This window comes from Pleurodeles waltl, chromosome 4_2 (genome assembly GCF_031143425.1).
Source record: "Pleurodeles waltl isolate 20211129_DDA chromosome 4_2, aPleWal1.hap1.20221129, whole genome shotgun sequence".
NCBI classification, from domain to species: Eukaryota; Metazoa; Chordata; class Amphibia; order Caudata; family Salamandridae; genus Pleurodeles; species Pleurodeles waltl.
This window is the reverse complement of record NC_090443.1, coordinates 827335718-827354618: the sequence shown is the minus strand read 5'-3', so window position 1 is coordinate 827354618 and position 18901 is coordinate 827335718. Positions and strand designations below refer to the sequence as shown.

Sequence of the window (18901 nt, the reverse complement as noted above, 5' to 3'; positions counted from 1 at the left end):
GTACCCTTGGTACTGTTTCGCCCTGTACAGACTTTTGGTATTTCTCATGCCTTGGTTGCACTGGGATGTAGAAATAGATGTCGTTAAGGCATAACTTTGCCAAGCTACCACCAGCAGATATATCACATTCTTAATTTCGGTAGACTTGTGGTTTCAATTTAAGGTCCGCTGGCCAGCATTGGCCTTAAAGACATATCTGTCATTTGCACAAGGAAGAAAAGTGAATAACGCTTTGGTTCCTTTCCTCGAGTGGAACCTCATCTTTTGCTCCTCTGAAAAGTAGCAACTGCACTACTTCTAGAAGAAGGTGGGGATTGTCTACATTAAAAACATAATGGAAGCATATCGGAGCACTGTGTTCAGCGTAAACCCTGGCCAATAAAGTGTCTGACAAGGTACAAAGGTTCACAGCTTATAACACCTGCATCAGACAGCCCACTCTATTGTTCAAATGCAGAGTTAATCGAAGGTGAATAAATGTGTTTTAATCCCATGTTTGAGTCAGAGCCACCTTGTGTAGCAGGTATTCCTGAATGTAGTGCTAGGTATTCCTATAGTTGGGGCCTGGCAGGCTCAATATGACTTTGGTCATCATAGGTAATATGGCAAGAGGTCTAAACCTTGACAGGGTAGAGGAGTCAAGGTTGTTGTTTAAAAGTAGCCCGACCCCTAGCTTTTAAAGGTCTCTGGGGCAAGATCTTTTTGCCAGTGATCAGTTTATAAATCTGCTGTTGATGGCTGAAGAGACTTAAAAATATTAGGTTTATAGCACTGAAGCCGTTTTGAACTGTTTGCAAATATTCCTTAACACTTTTTTAAACAACTGGGTGTACTAGCAACATTGGATATGTGGATATGTGATAAACTGTGAAACCTTGAGAAACAAAGGGCCATGAAGCCGTTTATCTGTGTTCCTTTGACTGCATAGACTGGAATGACACCAAATTACAGTGTTTCTTTTACTTTGACATATCATTACTTCTAACACTTCACCTCTGCAATAACTTCTTCCTTGGCACCATTACTTCATTGTTAGTATTAACTCAAATGAAATAAATTGAGTTAAGTAGGGTAGGCAGATTTGGAGTTAGCCTTAGGGAAGCATTAAGGCTAGTGGTAAGGGATAGATTTCTGGCTAAGATTGAGCGTAAAGGTGAAGTAAAAATAATGGGAAGAGCCATGGGATAAGGTTAAGCCAAGAAACAGTATTAGTGTGAATGTTAGGAATCGGGTTAATGTATGGGTGAGGGTAAAGGAAATGTCTAGAGTTTGTTTGAGTGAAATATGGGTTTAAGAACAGGGTTACCATAAGAATATTAGTGAGAGTCAAAGAAAGTTTGGAGTGTTGGAGTAAAGGTAGATGTAAAAGAAAGGTTTCGGGCTAAGCAAAGCATTCTGACAAAAGGCCAAAGTAAATCTTAGAATGAGATGATAGTGTCACGCAAAGGGTAAATTAATGCTTGGCAGATAATGTGCTGTGTGGTGGAAGTGATATAGATCCGCTGTCATTACATGGAAACAGATTAATAACATCAATTAAGTGCTATGTAACACTGGACACTTACAGGTTCAACAAGTTTGCTCAATTTGAAAGTTATTGTCTATAATTCATGCGTATGCTCCTTTTTTCCCCTGGACTGGATTGGACGCACTTTTAAAGAACAAAATCAATATGATGTGGAACTCAATGGTTACGTTAAAACTTGTATTCTTCTCTACAAATACACAGCTTGACAATTTTATGAGACAAGTAAACAGATAAAAAACGTTGTACATAGGGTGTTTTTCTGGGCGAGCAGAATCAGGAAATAACAGGAACTGAAGGTAAAACACAAAATCTAAATTTCGAGCAAAACAGAAAATAATTAATTCTGCTCAAGTGTGAAATAGATGTGCAAGTAGTATCACAAAACATTAGGAAGGGGGGGAAAACAAAAACTATAGTTTTTCAATGATTCTTAAATACAACTGAAAAAAAGTGAAGTGGATAACCAAAAGGCAGGGATAAAATGGTGCAGCATTAACTGAAACAAGAATCAACAGAGCCAAATGATTATATAAATTGTCAAAGAAAGTAATAAATGACAAAGCCAAGATGATTAGCCTAGACAATTGTTTTTGGGAGAATAGGGTGTAACAAGTTATTGACTCACGTTTACTCATTTGAAACTACTGTCAAGTGTGGTACCCCTGGGTTCTTTGCTCTCTCCAGTACTTTCGAATATTTTTTGCAATTGTTGCTTAAGAACATTTCCAGGCAAAGCAGTGAGTTTCATATTTATTCCAATAACGCTCACCTATCAGTGGATGTTCAGAGGAAGAGATCAAAAGGGCACTCTGGCAATACCTTCTCAGATAGTCAAAAACTGTTTAATGGACATCCACTTATGAATGTTGATAACTGGCAGGCCTGAATCAATTATAAAAGAGGTGTTGTTGTTGGGCCACCACCTTCACCACCACCATAGACATCCGATTTACCTGGCCTTGCTTGCTGGAAGCAAAGCTAATACAAGCACAGTCACTGATGAACTCAAGTAAAGTGCAGAACCCTTCTTCAAAATACATGTAATATAGACAATATAAACCTGCAATAGGCAGTAAAAACCTGTAATTTCCACCTGAAATTCCTTAGAAATTGTATACCATATCTGAACTCTGAGGTCAGAATTTTATTGGCTATGGTGTTTAGCCAATCTCAGCTAGACAACACAAATATACCCTGTATAGATCTGACTGCTACTTTCAAGAAAGCACTGCAGTGAATCTAGAACACGGTAACAATAATAACCTGTAGGAAGCTGGCTCTTTATATGGTATACCAAAATGAGGTATACCATGCAAAGAGACCAGGGGTTCCCTTACCAGTGGATAGGGGCTTGCTCTAGCAATCCCAAGGTGCTGTTCTTAGGTGGTACACCTCTCTGAATATTAAATATCCCACCTGTCCAGCTGCCAAATGGGCCTTGGGGTGTGGGGGGGGGGGGGTCATCTTTCCTTTGAGTAAAGCCAGATCTGCATCCCAAGGGTGGTGAGCTTCTTTGAAGCTCCCTGCCTTGGAATGCAGATTTTCAGTCATCCTGTTGGGAGGGGTGTGCTAAAACCCATGCCAGAGTAGGCTTTTGTTACTGTCTGCCCAAGTCCAAAGGCACTCATCCTTGGGGGTCACAAATATGTCTGGTGGTGGCAAGCTGGTTAAAACTAGTCAGCCAGCTCACAGTAAATGGTAGCTTTTTCAGGGTCCACCTCTAAGGTGCCCTCTAGGTGCATGTATTGATAAATCCATCACTGGGATCAGCAAGGGTTTATTAATAAAAAGAAATTGATAACAAACATCCCTATCTTCAGTGAAGAGCTGGTGAACTCTTAACCAATGTCCAGCATATGTACTTAAACTGGCTTCCCGGTTCATTCACTATGTCTAAGAATCAACAGAGACATAGAAGGGTATATCTGCTCATGTTGATATGCCCTCACATGTAATATAATGCACCCTGCTTTAAGGCTGTAAGGCCTGCTGTAGAGATGACTTACATATATTGCATACAGAGTTAGGGGACATGGCACACAGGCCATGTGGCATGCTGTGTCTTCACTTTTAGCTGCACCAAGACACACGACCTGCAATGGCAATCTGCATGTGCTGGCTTAAGGTATTGCCAACTGAGGAACAATTGCACAGTTTTGGGGGAAAGACAACTGCCACTGGAGATCTGGTTAGCAGGAACCTAGTGCACTTTTAGTCAAAATTGCATCATGTATCAGGCAAAAAGTGGGAGTGACCATGTCAAAAAGGGGCACATTCCTACACATACCCCCTCCCCCAAACGAAAAAGAATGAGAATAACCTTTCCCAAGAGAGTCTTCATTGTGTAAGTGGTAAAACCTGGAAAGGATTTCTGCATTGGTGTGGTCAGTGCAAGGTCTGTGTTCCACTGTAAAGTCCTTTCCCTGTAGGGAGATGATTAAGTCTCTGGGATCACATTATTGATTGCACTGCCAGCCTACGCTGCTTGCCAGTACCATCTAGAATCCATTCTAAAAATACATGCTCCTAATCATTATCCCTGCATCACCGGAGCTGACAATATCTCACGTCAATTTCATGGTAAAATCATCCACCAACAGTCTTGAAAGCTGCCTTTTCAGGCAAGTTAGTGCGTTTCAAGTTTAATTTTCAAAGTTTCATAGGAAGACTCTACTCGCCCTTTGGTACTCATTATTGCACTTCCTAGCCTGTTAATCTTCAATATGAAGATAACCGTAAGGCGTTCTAGCAGCTCAATAAGGTGAACCTATTACAAAATATTCAGAGCTTAACTATTAACTATGCCTCCTGCAGGGACACACCGGGATAGCATGTCATGACCCATTTCCTTTGGAATCATGTGCTACGATGCTGATTGATACGGTCATCAGGCACATTATAAACTACTCACTTCATACCAGCAGGCGGAATACAGGGTGCATAATAGTTCATTTTTAGAGTACAGAAAGAAGTGGTTATCTGAAAAGAGGCTTGTATTATAAGCTGGATAAAACAAGTAATGCAGGCACAAGGATTTTTCTAAGCGCTTCGGGAGCACCGGACTTGAGAATGAAAGTAAGAGGCAGGTGGGGGTGAGTTTTACAACTGGCAGGCAGCAAGGGAGGGTTTTACTAAACAAAAATCACAGGGGGCTTCAGATTAACTTTCTTTTGTGCTAAACAAATGGCAGTCATTTTGCAGCTGAGTGATTTAGCAGGATGAACTGAATGTAAAGATACTTTGATGGTGGGTGAAATTCAGAGACACTTTTGGGCCACTTTACTACCACAGAGAAGCCTTCATAAGGACCTAGCAAAATTAACATGAACTTAAAAGGCATACAACATAAACTGCATGTAGCGACTTAAAATGCACCTGCTTGTAGTAGGCCTTCACCAGGGTAAAGACAAACCCTCTGTCCATGATGGAAAACAAGTCATTGAGAAAGAAGGCAAGACTGATGTTGAGACGTTCAATCATTTCTGTATCCTGATAAGAAAAATATGAAGGGAAGTGTTAAAAGCTTGTAGGTAACATCTAACTATTTTCTTAATTAAGAGCACACTTTCTGCCTACCTTCTGGAATCGGGAAACTATATCACTAGCCATGGTGCTGACCAAGGCAGTAATGTCATCCATGAAGCGTTCAGGAAAACGAGTCTTTCTCGGAGCATCGAGTTTGTCAGCAAAGTATAAATGATGCACCATACTTTTTACCTGCGAAAAATATGAACACTACTTTTCAAAATCATGTTCCTGAGAACAAGCTGCTTATTCTACAGTAGCAAATTAAAATTATTCAGCCCCATGTTAAAGAAAAGAAAATAAATCGTGTAAGCTATGATTTCATATTATGTGATCCAGTTAGAAGAATGAGCTACAGTGATTTCTTATACATCAGTCTTTAACACCTACATATTAGTAATAATATCCAATTAAAGGCATCATCACTCCCCAGCATGTACCATAACATTATAGCCTGTCCTCCAACTTTCAATCCTTTACACATCGGTTGAGCAAGGGTGTTACAGTAACTATCAGAAGCAGAGAAAATGCACCCACCCCTTACCCCCTGCAACTGGGTATTAAAATACAACCATAATTGACGTGACACAAGTATGACTACACCTGCTGCACTAATGATAGGTCTATAATAAAAAGTCATTAGTGTTATCCAATTCAATGGAGCTTAATATATTGACATCAGAAGTATAAAAGGCTGAGACAGCCCTACCACAGTAACAACCTGTGACCTAAATGTCACATCCGATGTTTGTAGCAAGCCATATTGTCAGCCTTAACTTAATACACACATCCAATAAACTAAAATAAAATACACTAATTAAGAATTGACCAACAGGTAAGGCTGCACAAACAAATATATTACCTAGGCTGAAACTAAGGTATACAATAAGTACTATTTAAAATGACTTACCATGAGCTCAAAGAAGAACCATCCCTGTTGTAATGCTGCTTCACGGACACTGCCACTGCATACAACCCACTGTAATGCCAGCTCCTCATGGAAAAGCTAAGAAAAGTAAAATCGAGCATTGGTACAAGCAGAAGAAATAAAGCACATCCCATTGACAACAAGCAATAAGAGGTGCATGAAAGCAACTAAACCATGAGGGCAAGCTATATAAAAGAAGACATCTGGCTTAAAAATGAAAAAGGAATATTGCAAAATGGTGTTAAAATAAAGCCGAAATGTCCAACAAACACAATGGTTAACTTATGATGATACACATACGTATGTAACTACACCGCATACCAGAGACGAGTGAACAAACTTTCACCAAATTAAACTTCATTCATTGGTGTACTAGATGTAAACGACCAGAGAACATCATACAGTGAACATCGACTGATTTCAACAAGAAGGGTTTATACAAATAAGTGCTCTGTATAGAATAGCTTTCAGTACTCTATGTTTCACATTTTTTTGTTGATGTTATACAAGGCCCCCTTATTTACAGAAATATATGAAGTCAAAGCTACTTTCCTTTGCTAATATCACTTGTTAAATCTACCTTTTTGGTTGGCAAGCGTCCTGTGAGTGTTTGTAAGAAGCTTGTAGTCTCTGTGTGCGATGACATGCGGTTACAACGCGGATCCATGGCCTATGAAGTGAAGATGAATGAATGATGACACAACATTAATGTTGGTGGTGGATGACTCCGCACTTTCAAGACAACACACACTTATAAAACCACCATGACACATATTTTCACACTTACATTTTCCCAATTATTCGTAATAATCGATTTGAGCACACCTTCAAATTTAGAAGGGTCCCCGCGTGACCACTTACAACTTCAATATGTTTACTCCCTCCTTCCCTCCTGGTGGTTTTACACCTCTTACATGACGGATATGAAAATGAAAGTATGAACAGAGGCTTTAACAAACAAGCAATATTATCAACAGAGCATATGAATTCTACATCACCTGTACCACTGCTGGCCCAATTCACAAAATTCTGTGCAAAAAAAGTCAGAAATTTGCTTCTGTCACTCCTACATTTGGAACAAATGTTTAACTTATTTAGAATTTACAAAGATTTCCAAGAGTAGCCATGGAACTTTGCAAAAGTCTCAGATTATCAGGAGTTCTGAAGGAGTAACAATGTTAATACTTTATCAACCTGCAGATTCTTGACCTCTTGAATCTGCACCAGGACACAGATAGGATCTGGAAAAGTTGAAATAGATCTCCTACCCGAACCAGTGGAGCTACAGCTCCATGTCGACCACAGTGCCTCACTGGATGTGATGTCAAGGAGTCATATGTAGCATTACCAAAGTGCTCTGACCTCAGTTGCCATCTATTTTTACACACCCGTAGGGATGATAATACTGGCGAAGAATACTGAAACAGTGCAAAAACTAACTAGGAGCCTTTTTAAATATATAAAAATGCCTTTGAATGGGGAGATAGAGTATATATATATATATATATACACACACACATATATATATATATATATATATATATATATATATATATATATGAAAAATGTCACTTACCCAGTGTACATCTGTTCGTGGCATGAGACGCTGCAGATTCACATGCTGTACATTATCCTGCCATCTAGTGTTTTTCTTCGAAGAAGCCTTTTCGAGTCACGAGACCGAGGGACTCCTCCCTTTCAGCTCCATTGCGGATGGGCGTCGACTCCATCTTAGATTGTTTTCCCCACAGAGGGTGAGGTAAGAGTTGTGAATATACTAGATGTGCCCATGAAATGGAGTAAGTATGTATGTACATAATGTGTATTAAAAAAGTATTTATTTACAATTTTACAATTTTCATCCAACTTATAACGGCTACAGGCTCCCGGGGAGGTGGGAGGGCGCATGTGAATCTGCAGCGTCTCATGCCACGAACAGATGTACACTGGGTAAGTGACATTTTCCGTTCGATGGCATGTGTAGCTGCAGATACACATGCTGTGCATAGACTAATAGGCCGTAATCTCCCCAAAAGCGGTGGTTTAGCCTGTAGGAGTTGAAGTTGTCTGAAATAATGTTCGTAATACAGCCTGTCCTACTGTGGCTTGTTGTGTTGTTAACACATCTACACAGTAATGTTTTGTGAATGTATGAGGCGTAGACCATGTGGCTGCCTTACAAATTTCTGCCATAGGTATATTCCCTAGAAAAGCCATTGTGGCGCCTTTTTCCATAGTGGAATGCGCTCTTGGTGTAATAGGTAGATCTCTTTTTGCTTTAATATAGCAAGTTTGAATACATTTCACTATCCATCTGGCAATGCCTTGTTTGGATATAGGATTTCCTGCATGAGGTTTTTGGAAGGCTACAAACAACTGTTTTGTTTTGCGAAACTGTTTTGTTCTGTCAATGTAATACATTAGTGCTCTTTTTATGTCTAATGTATGTAAGGCTCTTTCGGCTACTGAGTCTGGTTGTGGAAAGAAGACTGGGAGTTCCACTGTTTGGTTTAGGTGGAATGGTGATATAACTTTCGGTAAGAATTTGGGATTTGTACGGAGAACCACTTTATGTTTATGTATTTGTATAAAGGGTTCTTGTATAGTGAATGCTTGTATCTCACTTACTCTTCTAAGAGATGTGATAGCTATTAGGAAGGCTACCTTCCAAGTTAAGTATTGCATTTCACAAGAGTGCATGGGTTCAAATGGTGGTCCCATGAGTCGTGTTAATACAATGTTAAGGTTCCACGAAGGTACTGGTGGTGTTCTGGGGGTATGATTCTCTTTAATCCCTCCATAAATGCTTTGATAACTGGGATTCTAAAAAGCGATGTAGAATGTGTAATCTGCAGATAGGGCTGTGAGATGTATTTTAATAGAAGAGAATGCTAGTTTAGACTTTTGTAAGTGTAATAAGTAACTTACAATGTTCTTTGCGGAAGCATGGAGTGGTTGAATTTGATTTTTGTGGCAGTAGTAAACAAATCTTTTCCATTTGTTTGCATAACAATGTCTGTCACGACTCACGTGCTGCTTGCGCCTGGAATTTGCAGATCTGGTGGCGTGGATCTTCAATGTTCGACTTTGGCCCAAAAAGGGGCGACTCTTTCTGGTAGCCACGGTGCTGTAGGCAATGGAGACGCCAAGAACAGACCGTGCCCTTCAGAAAATAGCGCCAGAGGGAAAAAAACCCTTAGAAAAAGGGGAAAAACCTCCAAAAAGGAAGATTCCTGGAAAAAACAAGAACAAACAAACAGGAATCCAAAAGGAGCAAAAGTCAGGAAACACAGAATGCTGAAATCCAGAACCAAAAGGTGAGGAAATCAGGAGCGAAGACACTAACTGAGCAGAAAGTGTTGCAGCGCAAAGAAAGAAGAAAACACAGCCCCCTTATATACTAAAAAACAGGAAGTGACCCACAGGAAGTAAAAGGACACCATCTTAGACAGGGAAACAACACATAGAACAGAATAGAACAGGAACCATAGAGAATAGGGAACAAGGAATGCTGGGAAAGAACAGGAATCTGGGAAGGGGGAAAAGACATAAAGAAAGGCACAACAAAAGACTGCAGAAAAGAAGAAAAAGAAGAAAAAAGGGAAAGAAACGAAAAAAAAACAGGTAAGAGGGGTCATAGACCCCTAGTATAGTGGAAAGCAGAAGGTAGAACGAGGCCCCATGCAAGTCTGGGGCCTCGAAATGCGCAGGAGAGGCTGGGGGCGCGCCGCGTCCTAGCAACGCGGTGCGCGGCCCGAGCCGAACGCCCGGCTTGAGTCGAGCTCTCGGCTCGCGCCGCACCGCGCGGCGCGACAGTAGGTCCCCCTCCCGAAGGTCCAGGTTTGAGAGGAAATAAACCGTGAAAGCGTTGAATCAGGAGAGGTGCGTGAACGGAAGATGCATCTTCCCAAGAGCATTCACTGAGAGGATAACCCTTCCAATGAATCAGATACTGAAGGCGTTTGTGAAAAAGACGAGAGTCACAAATTTCCTGTACTTCATATTCAGGAACATCATCCACGAGTACAGGAGGTGGACAAGGAAACTGACGTGAGTAAGGGTCAGGCACATAAGGTTTAAGCTGAGAAACATGAAAGACCGGATGAATCTTCCATGTATGAGGTAAGTGAAGACGGACAGTGACAGGATTGACCAACTGAAGGATACGGAAAGGCCCATAGTAACGAGGTGTGAACTTATTTTGAGAAAGACGTGAGGGTAAGAATTTGGAGGAGAGCCAGACTTTATCTTGCGGATGATAGTCTGGATTGGTTGCACGTCTCTTGTCTGCAGCCTTCTTCATATATCTCTTGGCATGTAACAAATTAGATTGAATAAATCTATGGATTTGGAGAAGGCGTTTGGAGAAATAGGTAATAGCGGGTAGAGGAGAGTTGGATTGTGGAGAAGTAGGAAAAGAGGTAGGATGAAAACCATAAGAACAGAAAAAGGGAGTGACCTTGGAGGCACTATGGACTGAGTTATTGTAGGAAAATTCAGCTATAGAGAGGTAAGTGTTCCAGTTACTTTGGGTAGAATTGCAAAAGCATCGAAGATATTGCTCTAGTCCTTGGTTCAGACGCTCGGTCTGGCCGTTGGTCTGAGGATGGAACCCTGAAGACAGGGCTCTATTAATATTTAGTGTTTTACAAAAATGCCTCAAAAATCGGGAAATGTACTGAGGTCCTCTATCAGATATTATGGTATGTGGAAGTCCATGGAGACGGAAGATATGATCAATGAATATTTGACTTAGTTCTTGAGAAGTAGGTAGCCTTTTCAGGGCAGTGAAATGAGCCATCTTTGTGAAAGAATCCACAGTGACCATGATGACCCGGTTTCCTGCTGATGGTGGGAGTGAACACATAAAATCAGTAGAGATGGTATGCCTTGGGGCCGGTGGAACAGGCAAAGGCTGTAGTAATCCTGCCGGTCTGGTATGGGGTATCTTGATTTGGGCACATATGGGACAGGCCTGAACGTATCTTTCCACATCCAGCTTCCAGGTAGGCCACCAGAAAAATCGTGAAAGAAGTTCTTGAGTGGCCTTGATGCCTCTATGACCATCTACAGGTGAATCATGGCACATTTGTAATGCCTTTTCTTGCACCTTGTTAGTAGGGAGGAATATCAGGTTTTGATAATAAAAATATCCTTGTTTCTTATGTAATAATGGTCTTAGTTCTTCTATGTCATGGTCCGATAGGTTGGCGTATTCCAGTTGTACTTCTTCCAGGAAAGACTGAGCCACTCCAATGATCTTACTGGGTTCCAGAAGATATTGAGATGAGGAAGGAGTACACTCTGGATATCGGCGAGACAGAGCATCAGCCAGAATGTTTTGAGATCCAGGAATATATGTGATGAAAAAATCGTACTGACTGAAGAAAAAGGCCCAGCGGGCCTGACGACTATTCTGGCATACAAAATTTCGTAAACATTGTAGGTTACGGTGGTCTGTCCTCACCTCAAATGGTTCCTTGGAACCCATCAGAAACTGTCTCCACTCAAGGCAGGCTGTTTTCAGAGCCAATAATTCCCTTTCCAGTACAGAATAGTGTTGTTCAGCTGTGGAAAGGATATGAGACAAGTAGAAAACAGGATGTTCAAGACCATCATCCTCTTGTCGTTGGAGTAAGACAGCTCCGATGGCTCTCTCAGAAGCATCAGTTACGACTATAAATTGTTTGGTGGTATCTGGACGTCTCAAGATGGGGGCTTGGGTGAAGGCTCTCTTTAATTCTTGAAAGGCTGCTTCAGCCGCCTCAGTCCAGACAAACCCTTTCTTTAAATTTTCCTTTTTTAAGGTGTGAGTTATGTGGCTAGTCAGTCTGGCAAAGTCTAGAATGAATTGTCGATAGAAGTTTGCTAACCCTAGGAAACATTGTGTTTCTTTTATGGAAGAAGGAGAAGGCCACTCTAGGATAGCTTGTACCTTTTCCTGATCCATAGCTATGCCGGTGGGACTTAAATGATAGCCCAGATATTTGACTTCCGTCATGTCGAACTCACATTTTTCTGTTTTTCAAAATAGTTGATGAGCACGAAGTCTTTGAAGAACTTGTTTCACATGGGAAGAATGGAGTTCAGGATTTCTAGAATAAATAAGAATATCATCTAGGTAGATCACGACTGTCTGATTCAGAAGGTCTGAAAACACTGAGTCCATAAATCTCTGGAAGATTGCGGGGGCGTTAGTGAGACCAAACGGCATAACCCTATATTCAAAATGGCCAAATGGAGTCCTGAAAGCTGTCTTCCATTCGTCGCCTTCTTTTATGCGTAAAAGGTGGTAAGTTCCTCGTAAATCTAATTTAGTAAAACGTTGAGCCCCTCTGATAGCTTCTAGTATGTCCCTGATGAGAGGCAAAGGATAACGATCTTTAATTGTTATTTTATTCAGACCTCGAAAATCCAGGCAAGGACGAAGATCCTTTGTCTTCTTGGGCACAAAAAAGAGAGGAGCCCCAGCCGGAGACGACGATGGGACAATAAGACCACTCTGTATATTTTCGTCCAGATACTCTTTTAGAACTTCCTTTTCGGGTTCCGTGAGGGAGTACATCCTCCCAAAAGGAACAATTGTGCCGGGGTCCAATGGAATAGCACAATCATATTCTCGATGTGGAGGTAGCACAGGTTTCGACGGTTTTTGGAAAACATCCTGAAACTCCAAATAGTGGTCTGGGACCCCTTGGACCGTATTAATGGACATACCAGTGGCACCTTCAGTATCTAAGGATCTTTTCGGAGACCAATACTTGTCGGAAGTAAAACAGTTCTCATGACAAAATTGCGAAGACAAAGACACTGTCCGGGTTACCCAATTTATATACGGGTTATGTCTGATGAACCACGGAATTCCAAGAATGATGGTATGGTTGGGGGACGTGATAAGATCGAAGGAAATGTGTTCTTGATGGTTTCCCACCTGTAGACTTAACATCAGGGTAGTGGTGTCTACAGGACCCGAGGATATCAAGGATCCATCCACGGTGTGTACCTGTTCGGGTACTTCTTTTGCTTGTGTAGGAACTTGGTGAGCAGCAGCCCACGTCTTGTCCATGTATATACCACTAGCACCACAATCTAGTAATGCCATAGTCTTTTCTTGACGACCGTCAGGAAGTTGTAACAGGACAGGAAAAATGAACAAGGCGGTTGTATTGTCATTAAAGGAGCTGATGTAAGGTATAGCTGTAGATCCCGTCCCCTCCCTTCTTACAGAAGACGGGAGGTGGCGTTTCCCGAAGGCCTGGGCGGACGTACAGGACAGGTACGAAGCATGTGACCAGCAGAACCACAGTACAGGCACAACCCTCTCTTGCGTCTGTCTTCTCGTTCACTAGCAGAGAGCGGACCTCGGGTAGTATCCACCTGCATGGGTTCCCCTTCGATGTCTCTAGCAGGAGTGCGAGGTTCCTCGGAACGCTGCAAGCAAGCTCGTGAGCTACTTGGCTGGAAAAACCCTCTACTCCTTTTCTTTTCCGATCTCCGTTCCTGAAGACGATATTCGATGGACAGTGCTTGATCCATCAGGCCACGAAGATCTTCCGCTCTGGTAGAATGTACTAGTTCATCCTTTATTTCTTCTTTGAGTCCTCTACGAAATAAAGTTACCAGAGTACGTTCCACCCAAGTGGTCTCTGCCGCCAGCTGACGAAAACGGGTTATATATTGCAGGACGTCTTGCGAGCCTTGTTGGATGTCACATAGGGCTTCTTCAGCAGAGGCTTCCAATCCAGGACGGCTAAACATCTGTTTGAAGCGACTCACAAAGGTGGAATAGTCCGACAATACAGGGTCGTTGGAGGACACCATCGGGGTTGCCCAGGCCAAGGCTGGACCGGATAAGGCACTGATAAGATAACCCACCTTGGTCCTGTCGTGGGAGAATTGGGTAGGTCGGAAGGCGAAGTACACTGTTAATGCATCCAGGAACTCGCGAAGCTTGGTTGGTTCACCAGAGAAACAAGGGGTAGAAGCGGAGATAGTTGGAATATCACTGGTGCGGAGAGCCAAAGCCTGTCGTAACGCAGCATTTTCATTGCGTAGTTGTTGCAATTCCTGAGCTTGTTGCTGAATCGTGGTCAAAAGAGATTGTTCTGGATCTGCAGCAGCCGCCACTGTGTCATCCATGGTGTTTGAGGACGTCGGAATGGTTTGGCGCTGCAATCTGTCACGACTCACGTGCTGCTTGCGCCTGGAATTTGCAGATCTGGTGGCGTGGATCTTCAATGTTCGACTTTGGCCCAAAAAGGGGCGACTCTTTCTTGTAGCCACGGTGCTGTAGGCAATGGAGACGCCAAGAACAGACCGTGCCCTTCAGAAAATAGCGCAGGAGGGAAAAAACCCCTTAGAAAAAGGGGAAAAACCTCCAAACAGGAAGATTCCTGGAAAAAACAAGAACAAACAAACAGGAATCCAAAAGGAGCAAAAGTCAGGAAACACAGAATGCTGAAATCCAAAACCAAAAGGTGAGGAAATCAGGAGCGAAGACACTAACTGAGCAGAAAGTGTTGCAGCGCAAAGAAAGAAGAAAACACAGCCCTTATATACTAAAAAACAGGAAGTGACCCACAGGAAGTAAAAGGACACCATCTTAGACAGGGAAACAACACATAGAACAGAATAGAACAGGAACCATAGAGAATAGGGAACAAGGAATGCTGGGAAAGAACAGGAATCTGGGAAGGGGGAAAAGACAAAGAAAGGCACAACAAAAGACTGCAGAAAAGAAGAAAAAGAAGAAAAAAGGGAAAGAAACGAAAAAAAAACAGGTAAGAGGGGTCATAGACCCCTAGTATAGTGGAAAGCAGAAGGTAGAACGAGGCCCCATGCAAGTCTGGGGCCTCGAAATGCGCAGGAGAGGCTGGGGGCGCGCCGCGTCCTAGCAACGCGGTGCGCGGCCCGAGCCGAACGCCCGGCTTGAGTCGAGCTCTCGGCTCGCGCCGCACCGCGCGGCGCGACAATGTCTTGTAGTAGGTTTCCTAGCTTGTTTAATGACCTCCATACATTCTTGTGTAAGGTCTAAGGGCCAGATGTACGAAGCCTTTTGCATGTCGCAAACTGCAAAAAACGCAGTTTGCGGCATGCAAAAGGCCGAACGCGATGCTCATCCCCAAATAGCGAGTCGGTACCGACTCGCAATTTGGGGATGCGACTCGCAAATAGGAATGGGTGTTCCCTTCCTATTTGCGACCGCATCACCATTCAGAGTTGCTTTGTGACCGCGAATGCGGTCGCAAACCAACTCGCAGTTACCACCAGTGTCACAATGGTGGTAACTCATTCGCAAAAGGGAAGGGGTCCCCATGGGACCCCTTCCCCTTTGTGAATGCAGAAAAAAAAAAAAAAAATCAGAGTAGGCAGTGGTCCTATGGACCACTGCCTACTCTGAAAAAAAACGAAACCAAATGGTTTCGGTTTAGTTTTCATTTTGCAGCTCGTTTTCCGTTAAGGAAAACGGGCTGCAAAATGAAAAAAAAAAACGGCTTTATTTACAAAGCAGTCACAGACATGGAGGTCTGCTGACTACAGCAGGCCACCATCCCTGTGAGTGCAGGGACTCGCTATGGGGTCGCAAACTGCGACCCACCTCATTAATATTGATGAGGTGAGTCTTTGTGACCCCATAGCGATTGTGACCCCATTGTGACCCCATCCTATGGACCACTGCCTAGTCTGAAAAAAACGAAACCAAATGGTTTCGGTTTAGTTTTCATTTTGCAGCTCGTTTTCCGTTAAGGAAAACGGGCTGCAAAATGAAAAAAAAAAACGGCTTTATTTACAAAGCAGTCACAGACATGGAGGTCTGCTGACTACAGCAGGCCACCATCCCTGTGAGTGCAGGGACTCGCTATGGGGTCGCAAACTGCGACCCACCTCATGAATATTGATGAGGTGGGTCTTTGTGACCCCATAGCGAGTCGCAGAAGGTGTCTGAGACACCTTTCTGCATACAATTTTGCGAGTTGCAAATTGCGAGTCGGTCAGACTCGCAATTTGCAAGTCGCAAAATTGTAGTTTCCTACATCTGGCCCTAAGTGTCCAAATATTAAGACTTCAGGAGCCAGATTGCTACATTGAGCGATGCTGGATTCGGGTGTCTGATCTGTTGTTTGTGTTGAGTTAACAGATCTGGCCTGTTTGGTAATTTGACGTGAGGTACTACTGATAGGTCCAGCAGTGTTGTGTACCACGATTGGCGAGCCCAGGTTGGTGCTATGAGTATTAGTTTGAGTCTGTTTTGACTCAGTTTGTTTACCAGATAAGGAATGACTGGGAGAGGGGGAAAAGCATAAGCAAATATCCCTGACCAACTGATCCATAACGCATTGCCCTTGGACAAAGGGTGTGGGTACCTGGACGCAAAGTTTTGGCATTTTGTGTTTTGTTTTGTTGCAAATAGGTCTATTTTTGGTGTTCCCCAGCATCGAAAGTAATCTTGTAGGATCTGGGGATGAATTTCCCATTCATGTGTTTGTTGGTGATCTCGACTGAGATTGTCGGCTAACTGGTTTTGAATGCCTGGGATGTATTGTGCTATTAGGCGAATGTGATTGTGAATCGCCCAATGCCAAATTTTTTGTGCTAAGAGACACAGTTGTGATGAGTGTGTCCCTCCTTGTTTGTTGAGGTAATACATTGTTGTCATGTTGTCTGTTTTGACAAGAATGTGTTTGTGGGCTATCAGTGGTTGATATGCTTTCAATGCTAGAAACACTGCTAACAGTTCTAACTGATTTATGTGCAGTTGCTTTTGTTGAATGTCCCATTGTCCCTGTATACTGTGCTGGTTGAGGTGTGCTCCCCACCCCATCATGGAAGCATCTGTTGTGATCACGTATTGAGGCACTGGGTCTTGGAATGGCCGCCCTTGGTTTAAATTTATAGGATTCCACCATTGAAGCGAGAAGTGTGTCTGGCGGTCTATCAACACTAGATCTTGAAGTTGACCCTGTGCTTGTGTCCATTGTTTTGCTAGGCACTGTTGTAAGGGCCACATGTGTAGTCTTGCGTTTGGGACAATGGCTATGCATGAAGACATCATGCCTAGAAGTTTCATTACAAACTTCACCTGGTAGTGTTGGTTTGGCTGCATGTTTAATGCTATATTTTGGAAAGCTTGTATCCTTTGCGGACTTGCAGTGGCAATCGCCTTTTGTGTGTTGAGTGTTGCTCCCAAGTATTGTTGTATCTGGGATGGTTGCAGATGTGATTTTTGGTAATTTATAGAAAACCCTAGTTTGTGTAGAGTTTCTATAACGTATTGCGTGTGAAGAAGACACTGTTGCTGAGTGCTGGTTTTTATTAACCAATCGTCTAAGTATGGGAATACGTGCATGTGCTGTCTCCTTATATGAGCGGCTACTACTGCAAGGCATTTTGTGAATACCCTTGGGGCTGTTGTTATTCCGAACGGTAACACCTTGAATTGGTAATGCACGCCCTGGATTACAAACCTTAAGTATTTCCTGTGAGAAGGATGTATGGGTATGTGGAAATATGCATCCTTGAGATCTAACGTTGACATGTAGTCTTGTTTTTTGAGCAAGGGAATCACGTCTTGAAGTGTTACCATGTGGAAGTGATCTGATTTGATGTAGAGATTCAGCGTTCTGAGGTCTAATATGGGTCTCAACGTTTTGTCTTTCTTTGGAATTAGGAAATTATAGGGAGTAGACACCTGTTCCTTTTTGATGGTTGGGTACTAGTTCTATTGCTTGTTTTTGTAACAATGCTTGGACTTCTAGCTGTAACAGGTCTAAGTGTTGTTTGGACATATTGTGTGCTCTTGGGGGCACATCTGGTGGGAAATTTATGAATTCTATGCAATAACCATGTTGGATAATGGCTAGGACCCATGTGTCCGTAGTCATGTTTGTCCAGTTTTTGTAGAATGCAGTAAGTCTCCCCCCACTGGTGTTAAGTGTTGGGGGTTTGTGACATTGAAGTCACTGTTTGGCTGGAGTTGTTTTAGGGCTTTGGAATTTTCCCCTTGTTCTTGGGAATTGACCACCCCTGTAAGAGCCTTGAAACCCTCCTCTCTGGTACTGCCCCTGATAGGTGGGTCTGGCTTGTGAGGTGGAAGGCTCTGGGGTTTGGGTACGAAACCCCCCTCTAAACTGTGGCCTTCTAAAAGTGCCTCTGCTTTGTGGGGTGTAGAGCACACCCATGGCTTTGGCCGTGTCTGTGTCCTTCTTTAGTTTCTCAATTGCCGTGTCCACCTCCGGCCCAAACAATTGTTCTTGGTTAAAAGGCATATTTAACACAGCTTGCTGGATTTCCGGTTTAAAACCTGAGCTCGGTAACCATGCATGCCTGCGAATGGTTACCGCAGTGTTCACTGTCCGTGCTGCTGTGTCTGCAGAGTCCAGTGCAGACTGTATCTGGTTGTTGGAAATTGCTTGTCCTTCTGCAACAACCTGTTGGGCACGTTTCTGGTGTTCCTTGTGCAAGTGCTGTATTATATGTTGCATCTCGTCCCAGTGTGCCCTGTCGTAGCGAGCCAGTAGAGCTTGCGAGTTGGCAATTCACCATTGATTGGCTGCTTGTGCAGCCACTCTTTTGCCCGCAGTATCGAACTTCCAACTTTCCTTGTCAGGCGGTGGTGCGTCTCCTGATGATTGGGAGTTTGCCCTCTTCCTTGCTGCTCCCACGACCACCGAATCTGGTGTCAGTTGCTGTGTTATAAACACAGGGTCTGTTGGGGGAGGTTTGTATTTTTTCCTCCACCCTAGGCGTGATAGCTCTGCCTTTCACTGGGTCCTGGAAGACTTGTTTTGCGTGCTTGAGCATGCCTGGGAGCATTGGCAGACTTTGGTAGGAACTGTGGGTGGATGCCAAGGTGTTAAATAGGAAGTCATCCTCTATTGGCTCCGAATGCATTGCTACATTGTGGAATGCAGCTGCTCTTG

General features: G+C 43.0%; 1 protein-coding gene across 10 annotated transcripts in view; it reads right to left on the bottom strand.

Annotated features, from left to right (window-relative positions):
- Positions 1 to 18901, bottom strand: part of DOCK7 (dedicator of cytokinesis 7) — a 1022674-nt gene that overhangs the window by 375453 nt on the left and 628320 nt on the right. For all 10 annotated transcript variants that reach the window (XM_069232530.1, XM_069232531.1, XM_069232532.1 and 7 more), the window contains 4 exons: positions 6562 to 6651; positions 5964 to 6059; positions 5105 to 5245; positions 4904 to 5017 (listed from right to left, as the gene is read on the bottom strand). In XM_069232530.1, the coding sequence (XP_069088631.1) occupies positions 4904 to 5017; positions 5105 to 5245; positions 5964 to 6059; positions 6562 to 6651 (441 nt within the window). The remainder of the gene's footprint in view (positions 1 to 4903; positions 5018 to 5104; positions 5246 to 5963; positions 6060 to 6561; positions 6652 to 18901) is intronic.